Source organism: Syngnathus acus, chromosome 21 (genome assembly GCF_901709675.1).
Source record: "Syngnathus acus chromosome 21, fSynAcu1.2, whole genome shotgun sequence".
Classification (NCBI taxonomy): domain Eukaryota; kingdom Metazoa; phylum Chordata; class Actinopteri; order Syngnathiformes; family Syngnathidae; genus Syngnathus; species Syngnathus acus.
The window spans coordinates 1027984-1051807 of NC_051105.1; the positions used below are offsets into that span (position 1 = coordinate 1027984).

The 23824-nt window shown below is 45.5% G+C and overlaps 1 protein-coding gene across 1 annotated transcript in view; it reads right to left on the reverse strand.

Moving 5' to 3' along the window:
• tmeff2a (transmembrane protein with EGF-like and two follistatin-like domains 2a) overlaps positions 1–23824 on the reverse strand; it is a 49780-nt gene that overhangs the window by 21830 nt on the left and 4126 nt on the right. The window contains exons 2-4 of the mRNA XM_037280870.1: positions 19873–19982; positions 4729–4858; positions 1395–1421 (exon numbers count right to left, since the gene is read on the reverse strand). Of these exons, the coding sequence (XP_037136765.1) occupies positions 1395–1421; positions 4729–4858; positions 19873–19982 (267 nt within the window). The remainder of the gene's footprint in view (positions 1–1394; positions 1422–4728; positions 4859–19872; positions 19983–23824) is intronic.

Genomic DNA, 23824 nt, shown 5'->3' on the forward strand with positions numbered 1-23824 from the left:
AGCGCCAGCCCCGCTGGCCTCTTTACGAGCGTTTTCTTGAACCTTCTCGCCCCGACGCATAAAACAACAGCGGCTCTGATTTCCTCCCGCCTTTGCTATCTGACCGCCTTTCACTTTTGTGTCTCAAGTGTTGTTATCATGTTCACTGGCAGACTCAATCTTCAGCGTACGCTTGTCAGTTATTCTTTATTTATATTACTGGAAATAGAAATCTAGTAGATAGCACATGGGTCGGCAACTGTGGTCCTCCATGTTGCAACAACACACCTGATCAGGGTTGCTCTCCAGCTTCTGCAGACCTTGCTAATGATCTGACCATTGGAATCGGGTGTGCTGCAACACCTGATTCAAACTAGTTACTATGACTAGTGTTTGGGAAAAAAATAGTCCCTCAAAATGTGCATCCGTTGATTCCAACCCATAAGCAAACAAGTAGGTTTTCCATTCAGCCGACAACTACATTGAAAAGTATTTGCAAATACAATTCATTTTAGCCACCAAAATCACAAAAACCATAAAGGTACCATTTATGCAGATTTTCAGAACTGATCTTCAAACATGTATCGTGAAGACTCTGGATTCAGTTAACAGGGTGGTTCTGAACATCAGAAGGAAGCGCATTTCTCAAATACATCAATGACCAAAGGGAAGTGTTTTTGTCACGCATCTGCAGCGGTTGCGTCTGGAGCAAGTACTGTACAGAATAACAAATGTTGGTATCGTGTTCTGAGGCCACATTGTCTTGTCCCGGGTTATCTGCCGTTGCCTCACTCAGGTTCCTTATCGGCGTCTCCCGCGTGTCTTCCTCATCTCCCGCTGCCTGTTTCCTCACTCCTCTTATCTATTTTTGCCATTTTCCTCAGGCCATTTTCTTTTGTCCGCGACAGCCAGCCAGCTCGCCCGCCCGCCCGCCCCGCGCTGGTCCTCGTCACCACTCTCCTCGTCTCTCTTCCCCTGCTTGATCAAGCGCTAGTTTCATTTGCACTCTTTCATCCGCCATCTCTTTGTTTTGGCGGTCCAATCATCTCCTTTCCGATCTCGGCCTCATATGTGGTCGCCGCTGGACAAAATGAAGGAATGGCAAAGAAGGGACGAGACGGACAAATATATGCATATGCGCAAACACGCCGACAGATGGGCTGGGCTCCCTTATTGACTGTGCGCCGGCGACTTTGGCTTCGGGAGCGGCTCGGAAAATATTCTCTGAGAAATACGCCGATGGGCTGTTTTCTTAAATAAAGGGGAAAAAAACATGTGAAACATTCTTGCCAAATTATTTTGCCGTACAGGTTTGGAGTGAGAAGTTATTCGGCAGTTACAAGAGCTGTCGAGTTGAAAGGTTTAGAGCGAAAAGGGATATTCAAAACGCAGAAAGAAGGCATGAGCAATCTTACCGTCATCTCCTGATCCTGAGCCGGCATCTGGGGGTGAAGACAAAGGCGGAGGTTAGCGAACAGACAGTTTCACCAACATAGCACAGACATTTCAATTAAGTTCTTGGTCAATACAAGTCCGATAAAAAAACGATACAAACTAAAATAGCCAACCCCAAAAACGAAAACTTGGATGTAAGGTCAGAGATGGCAGAATTCAATTGGTGCAAAATTGCTCAAATGAACGCAAAGAACATATAGATAGCAAAACTGGATAATTGATGATCTGTAACGACTTTGCCACAAACAGAGTTTGTGAATCACCAGCCAAAGAAAATAAGTTGGCAGTGTGACTAATGGGACAATAGGATTCCACTTTTTCCAAGACTGGACTCTGGAAGAGTGGCTAAAAGGGGTCATGCGCTCTCATCATTCCGGATTGACCCCGAAAGTCCATTTCAGGCTAGTAAAAGAGGACGATGAGGTGTTGGATTGGCAAATCGCAATCGAAGAGAAGGAAAGCTAAGAGGATAATCATGTGATGCATCTTCAGCCCTTTACGGTTAATAACACCTCCAACTGTGGATCTTTTGTGTCCGCTCAACGTTTTAGCCAGTCAACTATACTCCCCCTGCACTGCTTCTTTCCACAAAATCTCACTAAAGAGCTCCCTCCACAGGTGTCTTCATTTTGACAGCTGGCTCGGGGAAAAAAAAAACAAATTCCACGAATATTGATATGCTATCTTTTACAAAACAGTCACATCAGGGTTCCATGGATGTTTGGTCGGAATGCGCATTGCGAGAAAATGACACTGGCTTCATTGCACGGGGACCTGAATACATACGAATGCTTTTGTGTTTGACGTGGTAATGTTTGATGCAGTCACGGCGTTCCTGATTTGCAAGGCATTCCGAGCTGCCTTTGGGTCTTGAAAGGAATGCCAGCCAGGCTGCTGCAACTGGCCTCTGGAGGCCACCCATCTCACACAAACCTGTCAAGTTTGCAATCCCGTGCGCTCCCATAAACGCAAGTTGCTGATCATCATGTAGGCCACAATTTTTCAGTCGCCGTTCACCTGCCGAATGAACGGCGGAATCTCCACGGTGATCTTCCAATCAAATTGTCCATTTTTGTAATTAGTCTCGCCGAGATTGAAACGAAATTTTATCTGCCGCCGGGCTCCTGTTTGCAGTCACAACTACCAATCAGTGTAACAGACACTCGAGGACGACCGAGGCGACTTGGACATAAACAGAAGCAAACGATTCCCACATACATCCTCACCCAGGCTGTATCGTCGGGTAATAATCCGCCTTTGGTGACGTTTCCCAGTGTGGCCTGTAAACAAGTATCGGCACGGTCGGCCTTGACATCCATCCATTACATTCGGCGTTGCCGCCGCTAATGGGATTTTGCACGAAAGGAGGACAGCCAGAATGAAGGCAGAGGAAAAGAAAGAGCAAAGACGGAAGGAAGGCTTCTTCACAGCACAGGTGCGAGAAAGTGGATAAGACGCACGGTTAGCCGGCGTAATGTGCTGCCGTTGGAGTGAGTTCAACACATTTCGCATTTGCTTAAGCCGCCCATCGCGGATGAATGGCCGAGTGGTGAGGAAAGGGAAGACATCTGCAACTCTCTGCCAGCTTTTTTCCCACATGAGCGAGCCGTTTTTAACACTCGGTTACCCAAGGAATTAGGCGCATTTAGCTTTTATGCTGGCTAAGATAAAACTTGAAGGTGTCCTAGAGGATATGGTCAAACAATCACATTTGGAGCTTCTTAAGATTCGCTTCAAATAGCTGGCTATTAACAGATGTGATGGATGCCGACAGGAAATGAAAGGAGTCAAATTTGTCAGCAATATTATCTCGTCATGGTCCAGAGTCATGATTACCATCCGTGGCAGAGGTGACGTATTTGGACAGATTGGAATCTGATGAGTAATCGTGCTGTTATTAAAAGTATTAAGAACCAGTCAAATCAGGATCAAAAGATTTAAACAGCAATGACTGACTTGAATGAAAAAAGATTTCAGCAAATTATGAGACCAGTCAGGTAACACAGACAACAAGAACTTAATGCAACATTACAGATGAGTATTCACCTTTAAAAAAAAAAGACAATGATAACAAAGATTTCCATCTGGCCAAATGTGTCCATGAACGTTTGCGTCAAATGGAGACGTCGTCATCAAAGGCCATTTGGACTCCCACACGGGTTGTTCTTTGATTTTGTCCGACTCGGCTGAGTAATCTGATGTTATCAAGCGCATTAGTAATGGTCGCATGGTGTAATACGTTTCAGCTTCGCGCCCGGCTTTATTAACCGCTTTGATTGGACCTGAAATAACCTTCCCCAGCCACGCCGAGGGTACGCGCAGACATACAGTCAAAGGCTGTTTGTTCCGTTGCTGGAGCATAAAAACACGATTGTTCAAGTCGGTAGCTGGAGCTCAGAGAAGGATTTTCCCCTCCCTGGATAGTCGTTTGGTTCTGGCCACGTTAACCGGCTTTCTTGTTCCTGAGCTATCTGTGTCAGCAAATGCACGATTGGCGTGGGCGCTACGGCGGAAGCTTGTGCACTGACTCATGTGTGCCTCAGAAGTGTCACTTTGTCAGCGGATTGACTCATTTACAGCAACGTGTTGGCATATTCATTGGAGTGGATGGACTGAATACTCATTGGATTGCTTTCAAAGCCTTAAACGTCGCCAGCGATGATTTGTGAATCTTTTCAACAACAACAACGACAACAACGAATATACTGTACTTCTATCCAGCGATGGGAGACCTCGAGCCTCGTTCCAAGGCCAAACCTACATCCAAAATCGTCAAGAGCCTTCCTTCATTAGATGAAGCTTTGCGTCAATGAATGGTGGCCGGATCAAAACGGTGATTCAAAGCATTTTTTTTGTTTTCTAAGGCGGTTGTGAAAGACCATAGTGTTTGGTTGTGTGCACAAACCGTGCAGTACTTTTCCTATTTGCGCCCTCTTTGAACAAGGTCTAATTGCACTTTCAGCTCAGCTTCAAGAGGGCTTGATGTGAGTCCAATTAGCAGGAACTGTCGACTGGATAACAAAGATAAACACACTTATCAACCTGTTACCCAATTTGCACATACACGTTGGCGGCATTACCTTGGAATCGAGAAGCTGTTGTTATGATGTGATGATGATGAAACATTTTGTATTACAATCACCGTATGAAAAAAAAACAAATCTGATATACGCATTCACTCAAATTTGTCAATATGTTGTGATGTCATGAAAGGCGTACTGTACGATAATATCCACGCCTTCTTGGCTACACGAAGTGAAAGTGCCATAAAAAAAAAATGGAAACGTTGCTTACCCACGGGACAGGCTCCCTCCGACAGAATCAGTACTTCAGACTGCTGCTTGCAGGCGTCCCTTCGCAGATAACACTCGTTCTGGTAGTTTTGATTGTTGGAGCCGCAAACTGGAGCATAGTCGTTGTTGCACTGGAGAGAAGGGGAGGGGTGGGGGGGGGGGTGTAATGTGAGATTCCGCCATTTTAAGGTCATCTTAATTTAACAACAAAGAGAGGAACACAAACTTTGAGACAATACAATTAGAGGTGAAAAGGTGTATTGAGGCAGGCAGGAAGGGAAACGACTAGTAATATATTCGATAAGGCAGGACAGGGACAGGGACAGGGACAGGGACAGGGACAGGGACAGGGACAGGGACAGGACGTAGTGCTACGTCTGTTAAGGACCGAAACCGGCGACTAAGAAACAGGACAGGACAGAAGTGGGCAGGACAGAAGCAGTGAGCCAGGTAGTGGCGTGCAGTTCTGTCAGTATCTCATTCTCTTACGATAGCTCCACTGGAGCACTTTCAGGTTAAGTGACTCGCTATATGGGAAACGGTTTCTTCTATTTCCCCACACGGGCTGTTGCCTCGGCAGAAACGTGAGATTTTTCATATGATTGATGGCACTATGCTGAATCTCTGTTTTGTTTTTCTATTTTATATGTGGGTGGAAATTTCTCACAGGCAAGATATTCGTATGATTTGATATTGATCTGACAGCGCAATGCTGCATGAATAACAAATGTGATCATTTAACAGAAAAATATTCTGGACTGTTTGCCAGGATAAGAACGGTTATCAGCGGTTTAAGAGAAAAATGCTACTTCATGGTCAGGGGCCGTGGCGTGATTAAATGTAACGCACTGAAGAATATCACAGTGAATTCAAGTCTCTGGCTGTGACGTCGTCAGAACACCGAGGCTTATTTATTGGAGGCTTCCCACAGCAAAGAGGCCCCGGATTGTCTCTTTCTTTACTTTGAGGTCTGTTAAAGCTCCCAGCTACTGATGTGAAATCTGTTAGCTCGGGGCTAAATTGTCTCTCTTTTTCTTCCCAGATGTAAAAAAAAATGCGAGCTGGAATATTTTTACACGGACAGACGCCGCTTATCAAGAATTTCCTCTGAGCATAATATCTAAAGAAACAGTTCAGAAACAGTTTTTTTTTATTTTATTTTTTTTAGTTGCTTGGATGGTTTGATCGTCCAGTTTGAAAAGTCTCAGAATTCATACAGCAAACTAAGACAAGAACACCTACTGAGTGGTGAACACTAATCGTCAAATCCACGTGCAATTCAATCAAGGGCTGATACGGTTTCTATCACATCCAAACTTATTGATAAATACAATATGTAGCAGTTTGAATCGAGGTTTGGGGCCATCGTCCAAGGTTTGCCCATACGGCAAGATCCGCATCCATTCGGTAGCCCGCCGCATCGTAACGATCAATTACGAACACTGTTTTCAAGCGGGGCGGTAGCAGCAACAGTCCAGATGAACTGCACAACAAAAGACTCCAAAAGCAGTAGGAGGAGTGAAAGGTGGGAAAGCCAAACAGCACACTTGCGTCTGATCAAAGCCACTGGATGTAGGAAGGCGCCAGGCTGCAGGGGAGACAAGTAGCACCGACCAAAAACGCTCAGCAAAATTGGGCTGAGGGGAGCAAAGGGAGACACAAGAATGAAGGCTAATCAAAGTCAAAGAGAATATCAAACGTGTGTTGCGGGAGGCCAGGAAGAGAGAGAATGCGGCCCGACCAACTCGCCGCAATCAAAGAAGCGCCACGAGGCTCGCAGGGGGGACAAAAACAGAAACAGAGCAGCACCGTGAACGAGACGAAACGGGGCCACGGAAGCCGATGGAGAATCGGCTCCAAAAGAAGAAAAGACGTGGCCAGCCCACAAAGAAGCCGGGAAAAGCTTAGCGCCGAGCTCGCCCGCCTCTTAACCTGCGCTCGTGCCAGGCGTGATGCAACGGCGGGGAAAATCGTCCGAGTATTTTAAGGCAGTCCAAATATATTCCAAAATAGATCTGGCACAAAGCGGCGACTGGCGTAGCGATTAGTGAAACGAGGCTACTTTCAAATCTTGCGAGCATGCTAAAAACAATAGCTTTTTAACATTACACTACTACAGATAACTGGGATCATCTGTTGTGTTGTTTCAGGTCCTTTCAGGCTGTTTGTTGGTTTTCGATTCATTGCCTGGAATGAGCCTGGCCTTGTTTTGTCGCAAACTCCCTCCAGGTCTTGGCCGGCCGGCCCTCCCGTCTCGCTAAAATCATCTCAAATCTGGCCCCGCTCTTTGCCATGCCTCGCAAATACCGTTGACCTTGTTATCACAGTATTCATTAGGCTGCCCTTTGTTGCCATTGCCATCTTTGTACTCCTCGGTACATTTCTGCATCCGGGCCCCATGCACCATCCGAAAATAGAAACAAAGCTGTCCGTGTAATAGTCTGTGTCAGAAGCGCTGGCGTCTTTGATTGCTGCATTTTTCTTGATGGCTACGCAACATTGAATTCTTTCACGCCTTCATCGTCAAAGTGTGTGAATCCGCCGCACGCTTCTCACAAATGCTTTCGAGAGTAACACGGCGGCTGCTTGTCAAGCGAGCACTTTGGAGTTGACTTTTGGCTGGCCGGATGATCCGATCAGCACCGAATTGATGCGACGGGCATCGTGGCTGTTCAACCTTCTTTTCAAAATGTCAATTTTTTTTTTTGGACCTGAAATCAATTTCAGTTTACAAATGCATCGGGAGCGTATTCGTATCAGGCATCTTTTTGACTGATGTGACGGTAGGACAATCAGATCAAGCAGGCAGGCATCCTGCTCTTTAGTTAACCTGATTTCAAGCAAAGCATTCTTGTAGCGTAACCGAGTTATTTTTGAACACTCGTTTGTAACGGCGATACAAATTGAGTTCACTGCTGCCACGCGGTGCTCCGATCTCACGTCTGCACTCACATTTGTGTCACTCTCGTCGTCTACCCATCATCAATAATCAATGCGATTAATCGTTGCGCCTCTACTTTTAATGACGTGAAGCAGCTCAGGTTATCTCCTGTAGGAAATGCAATGAAAATAAAAGTGTCTTGTCTTGCCTCCCGACAATCTTGATCATTTTGGTCTTGATACTCATGATGCAAAAGTTGAATCAGACGCCTGGTACCTCCGAGGCATCCTTATGGCAGCTCATTCCAGAGGCTGAAAATGCAAATAAAGCTCAGCTGCACGACACCAGATTTCTCTTTATCTTTCCCAACTTTGGCTTATGCAATTTTGCATGCACTTCTTCAACCAATTTGTGCATCTTTGCGTGGTGAAAAAAGACGAGGGGGAGCGGGATTAAGCAGGGGGTGGCGGGATCAACAGAGGGCAGGAGAATTTGATCTTCTATAATTCTCTCCAGACAGGGAAGTGGGGGTTATTGGCCAGGGCCATATGGCACGGCCTTATGTGCCTGCTGGCTTAGGAACTGCAAAAGGCGCGCACACACAGACACACACATCGGTCCACACGTTCGCCGTGACCAAAGCTGGCCAAGCGCACGGCGACTTCTCTAAGAACATGGCAGGTGAAGAAGATTCATGAGCGCGGCTGCAAGCATCACGCGGTTGGCGACGCTTTAAGCTTCCGGTGCCACACGTCCTTTTGCATCAATGATGTCATTTGATTTCTTCATCAAGTCTCCTGCAGGGGCTGCTGTGGTTCTACCTTCCCTTTGCATGTGCACATGAGGGAAATTTAGAGAAGAGAGTGGAGCCAAGAGCCGTACGTTCTTTCTCCTCACACAATGCAGACGCGCGAGTCAGAGGGAAGACAATTCAAATCACAAAAGCGATGTGGCTCGGAAGAATGCAAGCGAGTGGCTGCATTGTGTTGCAGGCCAAACACCAGTCTGACAAAAGAAATCATTGCGTGGAAAAGGGAAAGTGTGAAGGAGTAAATGTTGGATTAAGAAGAGCTGCAGCTAAAACGCAAGTGCAATCAGCGACGGCAATTAAAGCTGCAAGAAGCTAGAAATGGGCTGGCCTGCTGTTCAATCTCCGACACGAGTCCTTGACACGTTTTCACGCGTCTTGTTATGATAGACGTGGCAACCCAATTTCATGTTCATCGCCGAGCTGGTGTCTGGAGCTAGCTTATTTTTATTCTTTGTTTTCTAACAAAGCATGAAGCCTAGGATTCACCCCAAATGGCCGAATTCCCAGTCAATTTGAGGTAAAAGTCCATGGTGATTTAAAAGAAATTGAAAAAGGTGTTTTCTGGCCAATTGGAGGCCAAACTCAAAGGATTTCTGATGCCCGAGCTTTTGTACAACAGAAATGTTGCCAAGCAGTTGAGAAGCGAGCAACAACAGCCTGCTGTGAGCGCGCAAACTAGCAGCCTTGGCTTTTCCTAATGAACAGCCACACGCCCGCAAGACGTTCACATGACTCTGATGTTGAACTAATCTGTGCGAGAAGCTGCCGGAGACTCGCAATGGCGTTACTACTCATCCATAATTAGGAATCCTGGCAACGGCGGGGCGACGCGTCCTCACGCTGGTCGCGAAGGTCTGTTTTCACCAGCGTTTCTTTTCGGATGGCATTTGCATCGACATGAATTGGAAAAGAATAAAAACATCTAAGAAAAGCCAAAGTAAATAGTAAATTGCAATTTGACAGCAGGCTGGCTCATTGCGCATGTGGGCCCGCAGGCTCGCAGATCCTCCTACACACGGAGAGCCAGCGGCTCAGAACTGCTGAAAAGAGATTTTATTCAGCTGAAGGACACTCTTGGGAACTTTCCCGCTCAAGCTTCCCAGGCTTTACCCTGACATAAAACGGGGGGGGATGAAACGCTTGGCTACGCCGCTATCGCTGCATCAGCATGTGTGGCATATAGAAAGAATTTCTGCAACAACTTTGGCATTTCCCCGAGTTGCAAAAACATTCTTTGGCGAGGCACTCATCCCGAAGCGCTAACACCGCCACCCCGAGATACCGTCCTGGAGATGGAGGTGATGAGATGAACTCCAAGCGGCTCGCTTTTAATGAAGCTGACAAAGCGGAGGTCGTTTCATGTTTCAGTTGGGCGGGCATTCAACTTTTCACGTGTGCTCCCAGCGCTTGTTCAACTGTTTGGGTCCAGGGAGACCGCACAGGGGAAGATTATTTTCCAAGACCATACTAACCTTTGCTTGACGGGGGCGACCACCACTACTACTAATGAATTGGTTTCATATCACGTAGCGTAGAACTGTTCTCAAAGCACAAAGATGCTAATTACGAAAAACGATTTATAACTAAAACTAAAATTGATAACACCGAGGGAGCAGATTGTTCTCGCTTTGGTTCTGAATGTAAGGAAGTCAAGTTGAAGGCTACCAGATTGACCCCTGCAGCCTATTTGTCTTTACGTGGTCTCCCACGTTTGGACGCCCAATCCCCAGTGACCTGTCCAGGGTGTACCCCGGCCGACACTCATCCAAAGTCAGCCGGCACAAACTGACCGCAGTTGGAGAAAAAGGACCGATAGATTGAAATGACAAGTGCTATCGTTAAATGACTACCTTCGGGAGTGACGAAAGACAATCTGCAAATGTAAGTCATAAAGGCTGGCTCACATCTCCGTCGTGACCCTTTGACCGAAAGCACAATTGCACTCAAGCCTCCTCTTGGCACGACAGCTCGGACATTTTTCTTTTCCCTCGCCGCGGCTCTTAATGCCCTTCTCGCGTTTGTATTTTTGATAGTAAATAACAAGGCGAAGGGCGTATGGAGCACTGCGAGTGACTGGCTCCATCTGTGGCTGCCAGAACGCCATCATTTCACAAGCCAAACAGATACACAGAGCTTCACGCACACATGTTCCTTATCCACACAGCAGCCTGACTGACAGCCCGATCCATTTCCTGGAGCCATTAGAGGCGGCTCTAGATTATGCAATTCCTCCCATGGCTATCATCCACCTCTATCAATAATAAATATCTCCATAAAAGTGGGGCTAGCCTCATAGGAGGATAGGAGGCGGCGCCGCGCCGGCACGTTCTACTTCTGATGAGCCCCTCGGTGCGCTCGCTCTCAACTGCGTCGTTTTCTTTTCCACGCTACAAAGTCCTCTCGAGTCGGCCGGACAACCCCCGGACACACGCTTCGCTTACGCCTCACGGCACTTCTCAAAGCTACGGCTTTATCGACTCCGACAAGGACGTCTCGGGGCGGCCATCACCTGGGGCTCAAGACATGAGACGGCCCCTTGTGTCTTGCAGGCCTCAGATTGGAGCAGGTCCTGCTGCAGGAGCCTTTTGGAATTGGGTTACATTATCGGGGCTGGAGACAAATCCGAGACTTTTGGAGGTCGAGACGGGACCAAAGACTGCGTATGGTATCTCAAAGACAAATCAACTGACATTTGTGACCACAGCAAGTTCTGCAATGCTGTTTTTGGAATGGTACAATGAAACAAGTCTGGTACCCGCCTGGTCTCGAGCAAGAATCCTAAGTCCGCCCTGCCCGAGACTGAGTAACAATGCCTTTGACTGCGACATGAGACGTTTCTCGTGACACATCATTAGATAGCATTTACAGAACACATCAAATACCCAGCAAAAGTTCAAATCGCACTATTACGTGCACCCCCCACATCCCACGCCGCCATGTTCCACCAAATCTACATGTGAATTGATTGTTTCTTCTGCCCTGACAAGCTTAAAGAAACACCAAATGACATTCCATGTGAGTTGAGATGATCTCCACCTTTCTACCGTCATTAATTTTAACTTACTCCCCAGTGTATTAGGTAACTATGTGCAGTATAACGCACGAGGCAAGCAATAAATCGTCCATTCACGAGGCTCGTAATGCTCACATTTCAGCGCACCTCCAGTGTGGCCACAGCTGTAGCCAGAGGTGGGTTTTTTTCTCTTTTTTTTTTTTTTTTTTAAGACTGGATGTCCATCTGTCTCAGCCTTGTAAAAGCCTTCGAGGTACTCCATTAACCTTGAAATAATGTCCATTCAAAGCGATTAAAGTTCAAGGACACAAACTTTGCAATGCAGATGGTTTTATATACTGTACATAAAAATGGCTTCAGGAAGTCATGAGGCAGTTGCTGGAGAATTTGTATTACGCATCATTTCCATTGGAAACAAATAATGCTTCGTTTGGATTTTCTTTTGTTTTCCTACTTGGCCTAAAATATACTATTCCAAAACAAAGCATTGTCCTTATTAAATGAGCTTCTATCAGCAATTTCCTCTGTCGATTTGTGAACGCGTTTTATGAAACTGACCATCTGGCCTATCATGTCAGCAAGAACAGCACGATCTCACGCAATTCATTTGGGCCATCGTGGAACAATTGTGTTCAATGTTTAATCGTGTCTCTATTTCGAAGCGAATATGGATGACATATCCCAGGCGAAAGGTCAGTCAGTTGTCAACTTTACTGTGAAAACAATCTCTATGGAAAGAACACCACAAGGGGTGATCAATTCCAAATGTTCTATATAAGTCCAAACAAACAGTCTTTGTAGTGTCAAAACTGAGGACTTGCTTCAGTGACTGAGCCACAGCAACAACAATGTGGGCTATTGATTAGCACGTCCATTTCTTTCTAAATTCTAAGGTTTGGTGTTTAAAACGTGACCGCATTCTAAAACATGTATGGAAAGAGTTCATTTGGTTACTGAGATCAATGATCCCAGTCTGGTTCGACTGTGGCTATGGTCTTGCTGTGGTCTGGCTCTGGCACTATTCTGGTTCTAACCCGGTCCTAGGCTGATTCTACCCTGGTGTCCAGTTTGTAACCGTTCTGGTTCTACTCTTGTACCAATGTACTTTTGATCTGCTATGATGAAAAATAGTTGAGAGAACAGATAGATGGATTAGTACGGTCCTTGTCTTCCACTTGACTGACCTATGTCTGGTGCTAATCGCTTCCTAGGTTGGTCCTGGTCCGAGCCAGATCCTCGTCTGGTTCTATTTCGCTTGTAGTCTTGTACTTGTCTGCTTCCATACTGGCTATAGTTGAGTACTACTAGTCTGGTTCTATAGGTTGGTATCAATCAGTTATATTCTGGTCAAAGTCTGTTGTGTGACTTGTACCACTCTGGTCCTTAACAGGTCCTAGTTCAGTATTAGTATGGTAACTCACTAGTTTGGTCACAGACTGGCACTAGTGTTGTTGTTGTCTTCTCCAAGTCTGGTCCTCATTTTGTCCTTGTTAATTGAACGCTCTTGAATCTCTTGAAGAACTGAGTATAGGTGTGAATGTGAGTATGAAATAGGATTTGCCCTTATGTGGCCAGCGGCGGTTGGCTGGTGACCATTGCAAGGTGAAACCTGCTTTTCGTTCCAAAGTCAGCTGGGATAGGCTCCAGATCACTCGTGACCCTGATGAGGACACGGATGAATGGATCAAGTGCTGGCCTACAAATAGACCATTAAACAGGGCAAAATCAATTGAACACGGTGAGAAACAGCTTTTCCTTCCTGTCAACAGGATTATGAATATTACGGCAATTACTGGGAACACTAGACTGCCTTGGCTAAAATCTTTCCACGCTTCTCATCTCGTGCTTTGGCAAGAAATGTGGGAAATGTGTCTTTTTAAACAAAGTTGTTGTCGTGGTGGTATTTCTGAGGCTTGGCCTTCGTCCTTCTTCCAACAAACGATGCCCCACAAAGGGAATTCTTTCTGCTATAACGGTCAGCAATCGGAATCATCTCGGTCTTTTTTTCAGTTCCAATTAGTATTTCCAGCAAAAAAGACAAACACTGCGCATCGACGGATCTTGTCACAGAGCTTAAGCCAAGGCCCGGTTCCCTCGACAGAGGAATTGGAAGTGTTGTCCGGCTAAGTGACAAACTCTTCCTCGACGGTGTCTTGTTTCCAAACACTGATCACAACGGATGCGGAGACAAAGTCACAGCGGCCGAGCGAGCGCCGGGGACCGGCGAGGGTGAGTCGTTTGCTCGAGTGAGGCAGAAGAATAGACAGGTTGGGAGCAATGGGGGCGACAGACGCTAGGAGCTTGTCTGGCATGCGCCTCTGCCGTTTGATGGCTTTGGCAGTCTTTTCTTGATGAGGACCCGGGCCCCTCGTCCCCGCGGAATCTCCCCGGCCAAGTCACGGGAGACGAGCTTTTCTGTAATGGTGTCTGACAGGCCGGCTCAGAGTCACGGAGGAGCTGACACACTTGCTGTGTCTTTCGCCGCAATTTTCTCCTCCTTCTCCGTCTTTGTCGTCTGCCCTATCCATCACTGGAGAATAATTAGAGTGAAAGCCGCAAGGCAAGCAGTGATGAACAGGGCCCTGAGCACCTGTTTTCACAAGCAGTCTTCCAAACGATCCAGCTTTGACGCCACGTTCCACCCACATGCGACGGTGTCGGCAAAAAATGCTTTGCGATATAGTGTTGCCCATCTGTCAAGGAAGCCCGCGACTGATTGGGCCTCATTCGGGAACATTAGCTAGGAAAGAATCCGTACATGCCCTGGAATTCACCCAAAATGTCTTCCTCAAATAAAAATGGCTGACCCATGATCAATTTCCTGTTCATCGGTAAATCGAGCCTCAAGGGAGCAAAGATGAGCAATTTGCTCAACTTTCCAGGGGCATTACTGAGTGACTTTTCTTGGTCGCGTACATTAACATAGAAGTTTCATTTGCTTCTATCTCAAATCATTGTTCCCTATTGAAATGAATGGATGAGCCATTAATGCGTTTCTGCCTCCACCCAAAATACACATGAATTGAAACATGTTGTATTTCGAAGAATATATTCTATTTTAGTATCGTCAGTGTCTGGTTACAGGTGCTGCGTCATCATTGACAGCTTGAGAAATTCTTGCATCGCAATGGTACTCGGGTAGTTCCAATCGAGTAGAACAAATATGTTTGCTGCTTGGAGATTCTGACCCGCTATTTTGAGCTCTGGAGTGGATTTTTCACAGAGTAATTTATAGAATGAATTAATCACAGGAGAAAGGGTTTAATCAAAGAGCCGAGTCATGATAATTGCACAGTCAACAGCGGGAGTGAGAAGACAACGCTCTGCCTTCACTGATGAGAAACGATTGGCTGTGTTGACCACTCATCTGGCCTCCACCAACAGCACGCCATGATTTATGAGTCAACTCAACGCCTCTCAAATGCGTCCACTCGCTTACTTGAGTCATGTTCTGTGTCGTCGAATTAATCCAATAAAACAACACTTGATTAGCTTCCTGAAGCGTTTTCAAATTGATTGTCCAAGATGAATCGAGCAGGTGTTGCGGGTCTAATTTGGAATATTATTGTTGCAAAGATGAAGATGAACAAACTCATCATAGAAAAGTCTCCTTTTATTGCTTGTATTCACATATTGTAACTCAACCTAATTACGCTGCTCATTAGTGGAAAGTGGGGAAAAAAAACAAAACAGGATGTCAAAAACAAAACCGATTTTACATAAGTTAATTCTTGATTTAGCGGTTGAGACCCGATTTACGGCTTATTCCAGATACAAAAGTCTTTCGGAACCATTCTAGCGCTCACCTCAAATGGACCGGGCCGACGACAGGCAGCCGTTCGGGAGCTCCAAAAAGAGCCCGGTCGTCGCAGCGCAATGTCATCCGAGGTGAGTGTTTGCCATGCTCCTCGCCGAGACATTTATTACCTGGGCCTGGCCCAGGTAATAAATTCGCAGCTACACAAACACTCAGTCCAGATAAAAAGATGTGAAATGAATGCAAATATATGGAATGAGGTCTGCATCAGAAGCTGCTATTCCCATCAGCCCGTGAAACTGTTTAATAGGAGGTGTTTTATTATGATTTCAAATTAGCTGTGATAAACCCAGCGAAGGTTACGTTGTCGAGGCTCGGCGTGCACTCGGAAATTATTACCATCTTACCGGCATGAGTACGTTTTTTTGGTTTGTTATTTTCCTTTGTTCAATGAAATATGAAGGACACGCTGGCCTTCCTTCCACGCATCCTCTTCAGCGTCACAAGAACCACCGTGAGTGAGCTCTTTGGAGTGCAAGAGAGCTTCGTTCATCCAGACATCACAACCCCGCCATTACAAAGCTTTCAGAAAATAATTTCAGACCCGGAGCTCAGAGGGAATCGAGGCCACGGCTAAAGGAGATGCAGAAAATGTCGCCTCGTTCACTCTATCTATTGTATCTGTGTAAATGCGAGAGTGGCCGAGCGAGCGCAGATTAAGATGCTGAACGTGGATTAGGATGTCAGGAAGGACACGCGGGAGTCATGTTTAAAGAAGCTCCCGTTCAACTTTCCCTGACTGCAAAGTCAAGAGGGTTTACATAAATTAAAATGGGCTAATCCACCCGCAAGCCAAAGCTCCGCATGGATACGTATTCAAATTTGGGGAATGTGCGAATGGACAAAAACACTCAGCACATCCGTAAGGGATGTGGATTCACCGTTTGTGCAGATCAGAAATGGACTTTCTTGATTTGGCTCACGTACACGAGTCAAATGTAGATTGCAAGAGTCACGTTGTAGCAAAATTCTCTTCGCCCAGTCTGATCATTTTGCGTGCTAATTTGTCATTTTACTGTTTGCTGTCCGTAAAAGCAAGTCCGGGACCGTCCGGGATTGAAACGGTTTGCAACACGCAGTGAGACTGGCCTTAAATCAGCCAGAATGTGTCTTGTTTTCACAAGTCAATTTCCAATCAATCTTGAAAGCTTCCAGGCATATTGATCTGAGACTGAAAAAGCAAACGAGCTTGCAGAACATGTTTCTTTTCAACATTCAGCGGTTCATTTGGTAATGGATCTTTTGCTGGACTATATTTGCATCCAAAAAACAATATTTGTGGATTTGAACTTTTGACACAAGAAGCCCAAGGTGGCACAAGCTCAAGGTCGGTCGGCTCTAGTCTTCCAACTGTACTGTCCGTCTTTTGAACTTTAAGCAAGTTTAGTCGATTTAGTTTTGCTGGGGAGTTTTCCATGCGATGCCGACTCATTCGTTTTCCATTTCCACCTGTTGCTTGTGTCAAGCAAACTCCACCCACTCGTATCTGGTCAAGGTGTGGCTGGTCGTCTCAAGGTGTTCCTCGTCTGGTCACTTTGCTTGTATTTAGTTGCCTGCTTTCTTTCAAGCGCCGCCGCTGTTGTTGTCACAAGTCACATCGTGTTATGTTTGCTGTTGAGAGGGATTTGTTTCACGTGTGTTTTGGTTACTTTGTAGTTTGATTGTTTTTGTATTTTTTGTTCATTGAGTGGTTTTGATCCCTCTCCGCGTCAACTGACGCTATTGCAAGTGACTTTTCTTTACAAATGAATCAATTGAGAGCTGCTCACAACATTTGTAGACCATCCAGTCACCATTTTCTATTTTCTTGACATCCCAGCCGACATGGGTCACGCGGCACATAGTACCGACGATTCAGAGAGTCTTCAGTGAACCTCGCATGCATGTTATTGGACTGTTCTATCCGCAAGATAGAAAGTACATGCGGAAAAGATTAAAAGTTATGCATGTACAATATGCATCATGTCAAATGCTCAGTGATTATGTACGACAAGGATTATCTCCGTTTTGTGAGAGAGCGCAAAGCATGATTAAACAATGCAATAAAACGTCCCATTTATCCAACAGTGCTCACTTTTAATTTGAATGCTCTGCTGGTCCACGAGCGCGCACGCACGTATTTTTAGACTCAATCGCCCCTTTGGGAGTCAGCACTGTGACCTGACATTACAAAAAGTCAACCAGCAACAAGACAATTTCCCCGCGGCTATTTTGATCAAGAACTGGAATGTGATTATGCAAACTAGAATTTTAAGTGCTTCATCTAGATGAAGTTCTAGTACGCAAAATAAATAGATTAGACCAAATTCCCATCAAGCGGCGAGGTCTGCGTTCGCTAGCGTTACGAGGCTTGCTCGGAAATACCATTTCACCCGTGTACGGTTGCCCCAGATGCAGAAAGTCCGAGCGAGAAGCTTCCCATGAGAGGACAGCGACGCCGCAAGATCGCGGCTCTCTCTCGGGGGAAGAAAGTGCTGCGGGAGTCAGTGTGAGGTGAATCTCATTCATCTTTGCAATGAATGACCTCCATTGATTCCACTACATCAAACTCACTCTCTCCTCACTCAGTCCGTCAGATGTCTCTGAATTTGTTCATGCAAAAGAAATGGGGCACACTCACCCACAGACGAATTCAGAATATGAAACAAATTAATAGTAGATATTAGGGATGAAACGACTCGTGGATCAAAAATGAAAGCGCTTCGAATGTTTAATGGTGGCTAATATCGTATTTAGCGTCTCAAAGTCAACGGCACTGTCAGCGATTCTGCGTTGCTGTGTGCTTCCCCTTCCAAAAACATCTTAACTAGGTTAACTGACGACTCTCGATTAGATCGCATCGGATCTCTGTCGTCAGTCCGTACGGCAAACCTTGTACCTGTTCACGTTCGAGAAGAGAAGTGAGCATCGTCACCTGATTGACTTGCTATGCAGGGAAATTCATTGTAAAAATTGAAATACAGGGTGCTGGTCTTAGATGTGTTGTATCCAAAATGATTCTGCTGATTGCGCAAGACCACCTGAGAGCATTATCGGGATGGAATCTCCACAAGACGAATGGTGCTGTAATGTCATTTATCTGCAACACTGGCTTAATGTTGATCTTGGTGAAGTACGAAAGTCAGATAAAAAGCAGGTGACCAATGCGGCCGGCGTCGGTGTGCCCCGTCGTCCGAGGAAAAACAAGATGAGAAATGGTGTCACGTGGACAGAGCTGAGCATCTTCATTTATCTTAAGACGTGCATCTCAAACGTTGAGCCAATCGATAGTCAGCAGACGAGCTTGCTGCTTTTTTTTTCTTTTTTATGGGTCTGCTCATAAAGTTAAGTACGAGCCATTATCAAGAATAGCATGGTTTCTAGAATTGATGTTATTAACGAGCTCCTTTCAGTCTCGGGTCTCATCAGTGTCAAGGTTGTTTATGAGTGTGGCAGAGTACGCCGGTCGGCGGTGGCGGCGACACCAAGGTTCACAAGAAGCCATAAAAGCGGACTCATTTAATACCATCGCCTCGCTTTCCGTAGGGCTAATTATCTCCGATCGGGACGATGGCTTTCGATCCGGCCGATTTCCGGACTTATCGCTCAGCTGAGGAAGATCGATTCTTTCTTTCTTTCTCTTTTAATCTGGAGCATTGTTTGAATCCTGCCAGGTTCCATTTATACGGATGTGCTTTTGTGCTCGCGGGCTAGGTTTGATTTTTATAGCGGACAGATGAGCTGTCAGATCACAAGAAGGAAAAAAAAACGCTAGTAAACGGAGGCGCTCGTATTACCGGCCCAACTGCGTAAACGTCGCTTAAAGATCTTCCTCTGCACCAGTTGTGACTGACGAGGAGCTCGTATCGATCTGATCGGATACTCAAATAGATCGGACGGGTGACAAAATCCAAATTAACATAAATTGGGCTCAATGGACCTTATGCCTAGCAACGTTTTTAGCTTAGGCTTCTAGGAGACTATGTGACTGAAACCTAGCCTCTGTCGTTAAGTCAAAGTCTGCTTTATTGTCAATTTCTTCACGTGCCAAGACACACAAAGAAATCGAAATTACGTTCCCACTATCCCACTATCTGGCATACACTAGCTAACCTCCAAAGATTGAAATGTGAATAACAGAGCAGCAAATCCATTTGAAGACCGTTTTTATTTGGTCTATCATGCAGCTCCCTTGTTTTGCGATTGACTGCTTTTGTTTGGTGGCCTTTGGTCCTAGAGTGCCCGCCCCTGTAGAATACACGACGCAGTGACCCATTTCTGCAATGTGCATGTTCGATTTGGGCGCACTGCCATGTCCCACATGAAACGTGTTTTGCTTGAAAGGTTTGGTTCTGTTGAAAGATGACTTTAGCGGCGCTTAGGCACCCTGTCAAGACAAAGCATTTGTATCTCTGTTCCCTCATGAGGCACAACTCTCTGGGGGTTTCGTACATAGAGCTCGAACAGAGCCGTTGTTTGAGTCCACTTGTGGCAAAAACAGGGGTTATAGTCACACTTGGAGCATGTGACAGTAGTCACAGTATTCTTACTTAGAAATTGCATCCCGTGTGAACAACAAAATGGCAAAACATGCTGATGGCCCCAAAAAGGAAGGAAAAGAAAATAGTAGCAGGCTTGTCTTACCTTGAAGTCACAAATGCAAGTCACCATGTTCCCAATTCTGAGGCACTCGGCGTCAAACTTGCACGTATTGGTGTCGCACAAAAACAGGTCCGTGTCTCGCTCGTCAAAACCTGGGAAGGGAAAATCCGATGAGAAACAAGCGTAAGACGGCTTTCTGGGTGTTTGAAATCTTTCGGTAATTTTGATGCATGTAGGTATTCATAATGTCTTTTTCACATTCATATTTGTACACGGCAAGGCTTGGGGGCTTCGAGGCGATTCCTGCGGCAACGGCAAATCTCCAAAGGCGCCGCCATCAAAGCCCGCCGAATCCAATCAAAGAGCAAGACAAGTCGGAATGTGCAGACTGAGCTTGAGGCCATTGGGCTACCTGAACCGATCTTCCCTTCCATTGTTAAAACACAAAATAATACGGCGTAGGAATATCCTGTTGATGCCAGCTCATCAGAAAAGCCTTCAGATGAAAAGCCGTGTTGTAATTTTTTTTCTGCTTCCAAGCCAAGATCTAAATTTTGTGAGTTTGATTAGTATTTGCTTGATGATAACCTAAAGGGACTGCAGCTATCCTCTTGAGACGCACGCCGCCGAGTCCCCGTAGGAACAGATGAAACCTTGTTTGTTTGTGCCGAGCTTTTTGGGAGATAGCATTCAGATGATTTTGCACTCAGTGCATGTCATCTGCGACTTTCCATTAGACGACAAGACAGCTCCATTTTATAAACATGTTTGGCGCTTTCAAATGGAAGAATCAACAAAACACGAGCAGACAAATGTGGAGTTGACAAAATATGTTGAACACGGATGAAAAATCGGAGTCGCTATCATCTTGCATCTAAATGTGAAATTGCAAATTATGCAAATGAATAGGAATGAATGCAAATATTGGACAATTGGGAGGTTGACAAGGAAACAAAAAGCTGAAATGGAGAAGTCTCAGAAATGGTGCGCAGCGTTCAGGGAGGCACTTTGGAATCCGACATCCTTATCCGGCATTATTGCGACATGCAGTCAGAGTATGCGGCTAGCAAATGTATCTTCTTGCCTGATATGGCCTTTTTTGCGAAACACCTCGAGTGTGCGCACAATATGGGGAGAAAGGAGCGATGAGGGAGGATTTTTTCTTTTTTTTTTTGTCCTTGACAGCCAGTGTGTGGACCAGAGCTTCAGGGTGGTGTGACCGCTTTACAGCGTCTCATTATTGCGACACGGAAATGCTCGGTGGGATATATATGGAGGCTTTCAGCGGATATATTTTAAAAATAAATATGACTAAAACAATGAAAATGATGAAAAAGAAAAAGAAAGAAATGAGTAATTTTTAAAAACAAAAATGCTTGACCACAGACGTATACAGATCATATAGACTGACTGTTATAAATCATTGTGTGATGATATTTTCGCTTTATTATTCAAGTTTACATTTAAATATCAAGACACCATTTACCAGGATATACATCAGAGCAATCTAACATTGATAATTGTAGCTGCTCGAGATCGCTCCCAGCTCGCAGGAACGTTCACATGGGCCGTCTTACAAGTAATATGGTGATCTGCCATTTTCTTTTTATAGATGTCTTTGGACACAATAGATATTAAGAGTCCTCTCCTCCGAGCCTCCTTTGACTACAAGCACGACTCACACCACTTGAAAAAAACACCTCCTACTCATGACAACCAAGCAGTCATAAACGCGCAGCGGGATAGACCGATGGTGAAATCAACCTGCAATTTGCCAAGGCCGTGAATGACCATAAAGTGCGGGCTCTCTGAGCAAATATACAGTCGCTGAGTCAAGAGCGCAGACTTAAGAGGCGCTTGGAGTGTCTGGGCTGAGACAAAGCTCTCAAAGGATGAAAATCTCAGAAAGTCAAAAGATGACGTCCACTATTTAAAGTCCACCCACTGCTCGGCTGCACGCAATTGCAACTTAGCTCTTCCACAGTCAAGCTAGCAGCAGTAATAGAAAAGAAAAATACTTTTAAGCAGAGGTGGCAAAAGTACGCACACTCACCGCTGAACTTTAGAAGTCCATGTAGACGCTTGTGAAAGAAATACTCTTGTAAAAGCGCTGACGTCACTCCTATGCGCTTACTCATCGGTACGTCCAGTAGCATATGGACTGCTCACCTGAGGCCAGAATTGGAGAGATGTCCTCCCGCCTGGAGATGCTTAGCGGGTCATCCACATAACAGTTAAAGAAAATCCCATGTTTTCTTAAAATGGTGAAACAAATACAATGAAAACAGCAGTGGCCTCAGCATTGACTCCTGTGGAACTCCGTATGACAGTGGGGCAGAGTGGAGAAAAAAAACCCCAAAAATTGCCAAATGGATCCAAACCACTCTCGAAGCACTAATGCCCACCTGGTGCTGCCAACAGAATACTGTGCCATATGGAATCCTATCACTTTCATTTGGTGCTGCGCTTCTGATGTAACTAACGCATGTCTCTTGGCTATATAAAGATCACACAACACTGGCCTACTATATGGGCCCACAAAATATACGATGCTGTATTGTGATATAAGCAAGCATCAATCTTCTTACATAATGCTGCAGTCTAGCGTTTAGTTATTGTACCTGTCAAAGGGTTTGATGTTGCGCACAGCGCGGCAGCCTGCAGCCGCCCGGGCCTTCCCTTACATGATTATACATCGCCTGGCAAGCGCATCCACTTCATAATCAAATGTGATTCATCAACGCAGTAAGGGAGCCCGGCAATGCCGCCGCGCCGAGCGCACACGTCAACAACGCAAAATGTGTTCCGGCAATCGCATTGATTTCACCGCTGTGTGAAAAAAGTCTTGCGAGGGAGAATATTGTGAGTCGGAAATGATGACCATCAAATGTCTCATTCTGTCTTGACTCCAAATTCGGAAACATATTGATTTGGAATGAACCGGACGAGTGCTGTCTAGAAGGTCCTGCAGTAGACTGCTGACCAGTCTTGGCCGTCACTTATTTTGCTAAAGGTTAGCTGGCAAAGAAAATACAAAATATTGTTGATATGCCATGACATCCTTTGCATTATCGTCAATGGTTATTGCAGCTGAGGACAATGTTTTGCTTTTTCTATTGTCAAAACAAATGGTGCACATCTTCCAGCGTAGGTATCTTGTGCAAAAACAAACACACTCCGCCCCAGCACCATGGCTTCAATATCTTATCTCTCATCTGAGTTTTGCATGGAGTCGGGTTCATCATTTCCTTGGGAGTACAAAAAAGTGACAGCAATTTGTAACGGGCAGAAAAACAAGCCAAGAGGCGTCAGGTTGCAGGCTTTGCAGGGTTTGCAGGGCTTGCCTTTCAGCAGACACTGAAGAATGTGGAGACAAAGACATATGAGCCACACCAGTGGAGCGTGGAATCAACAATGACCTTCCGGGAGCACAAACTGGCTGCCGTGTGAAGCTTGACATGGGCTAGGCCTCTGATGTCCATCACTTTGCAGAGGAACACAAAAAGAACCTCTCAAAATCATCCCAAGAATGGAATAGCCGTTTCCCGTATTTTTCGGTTTTACCGTACTTTATCTTTGCTTATCCGAGCCTGAATTCCAGTGTTGAAACGTGCTCTCGTTCCAAACGAGTCTGCTATTTAGTACTTTGTGCATACTGTGCACGCAGCTTCAAAGTGCATTTTATATTGGCAAAGTTGTAAAGTTTTATGGCTTCATTTGTCAGGTACGAGCAACTCCAGTGGTGACCCAAACGAGACTATTGTTGGTGAGTAGTTGGCGTGCTTGCGCAAACAGCGGGACTTCATTTTAAGGAGCACTTAAACGAGACTTCTGAGAGCCAAATCATTGTTGTCTTTTTAAATTTTTTTTTTTTTTTGGAGCTACGGGTTGCTGTGTCGTCAGGGCGGCAGGTTTACACTCGGCAGGAGGATGTTACCGTAAGCTGAATAATTAACGAAAACAAGCCGACAAACATCAAATATTCAAACGCCGA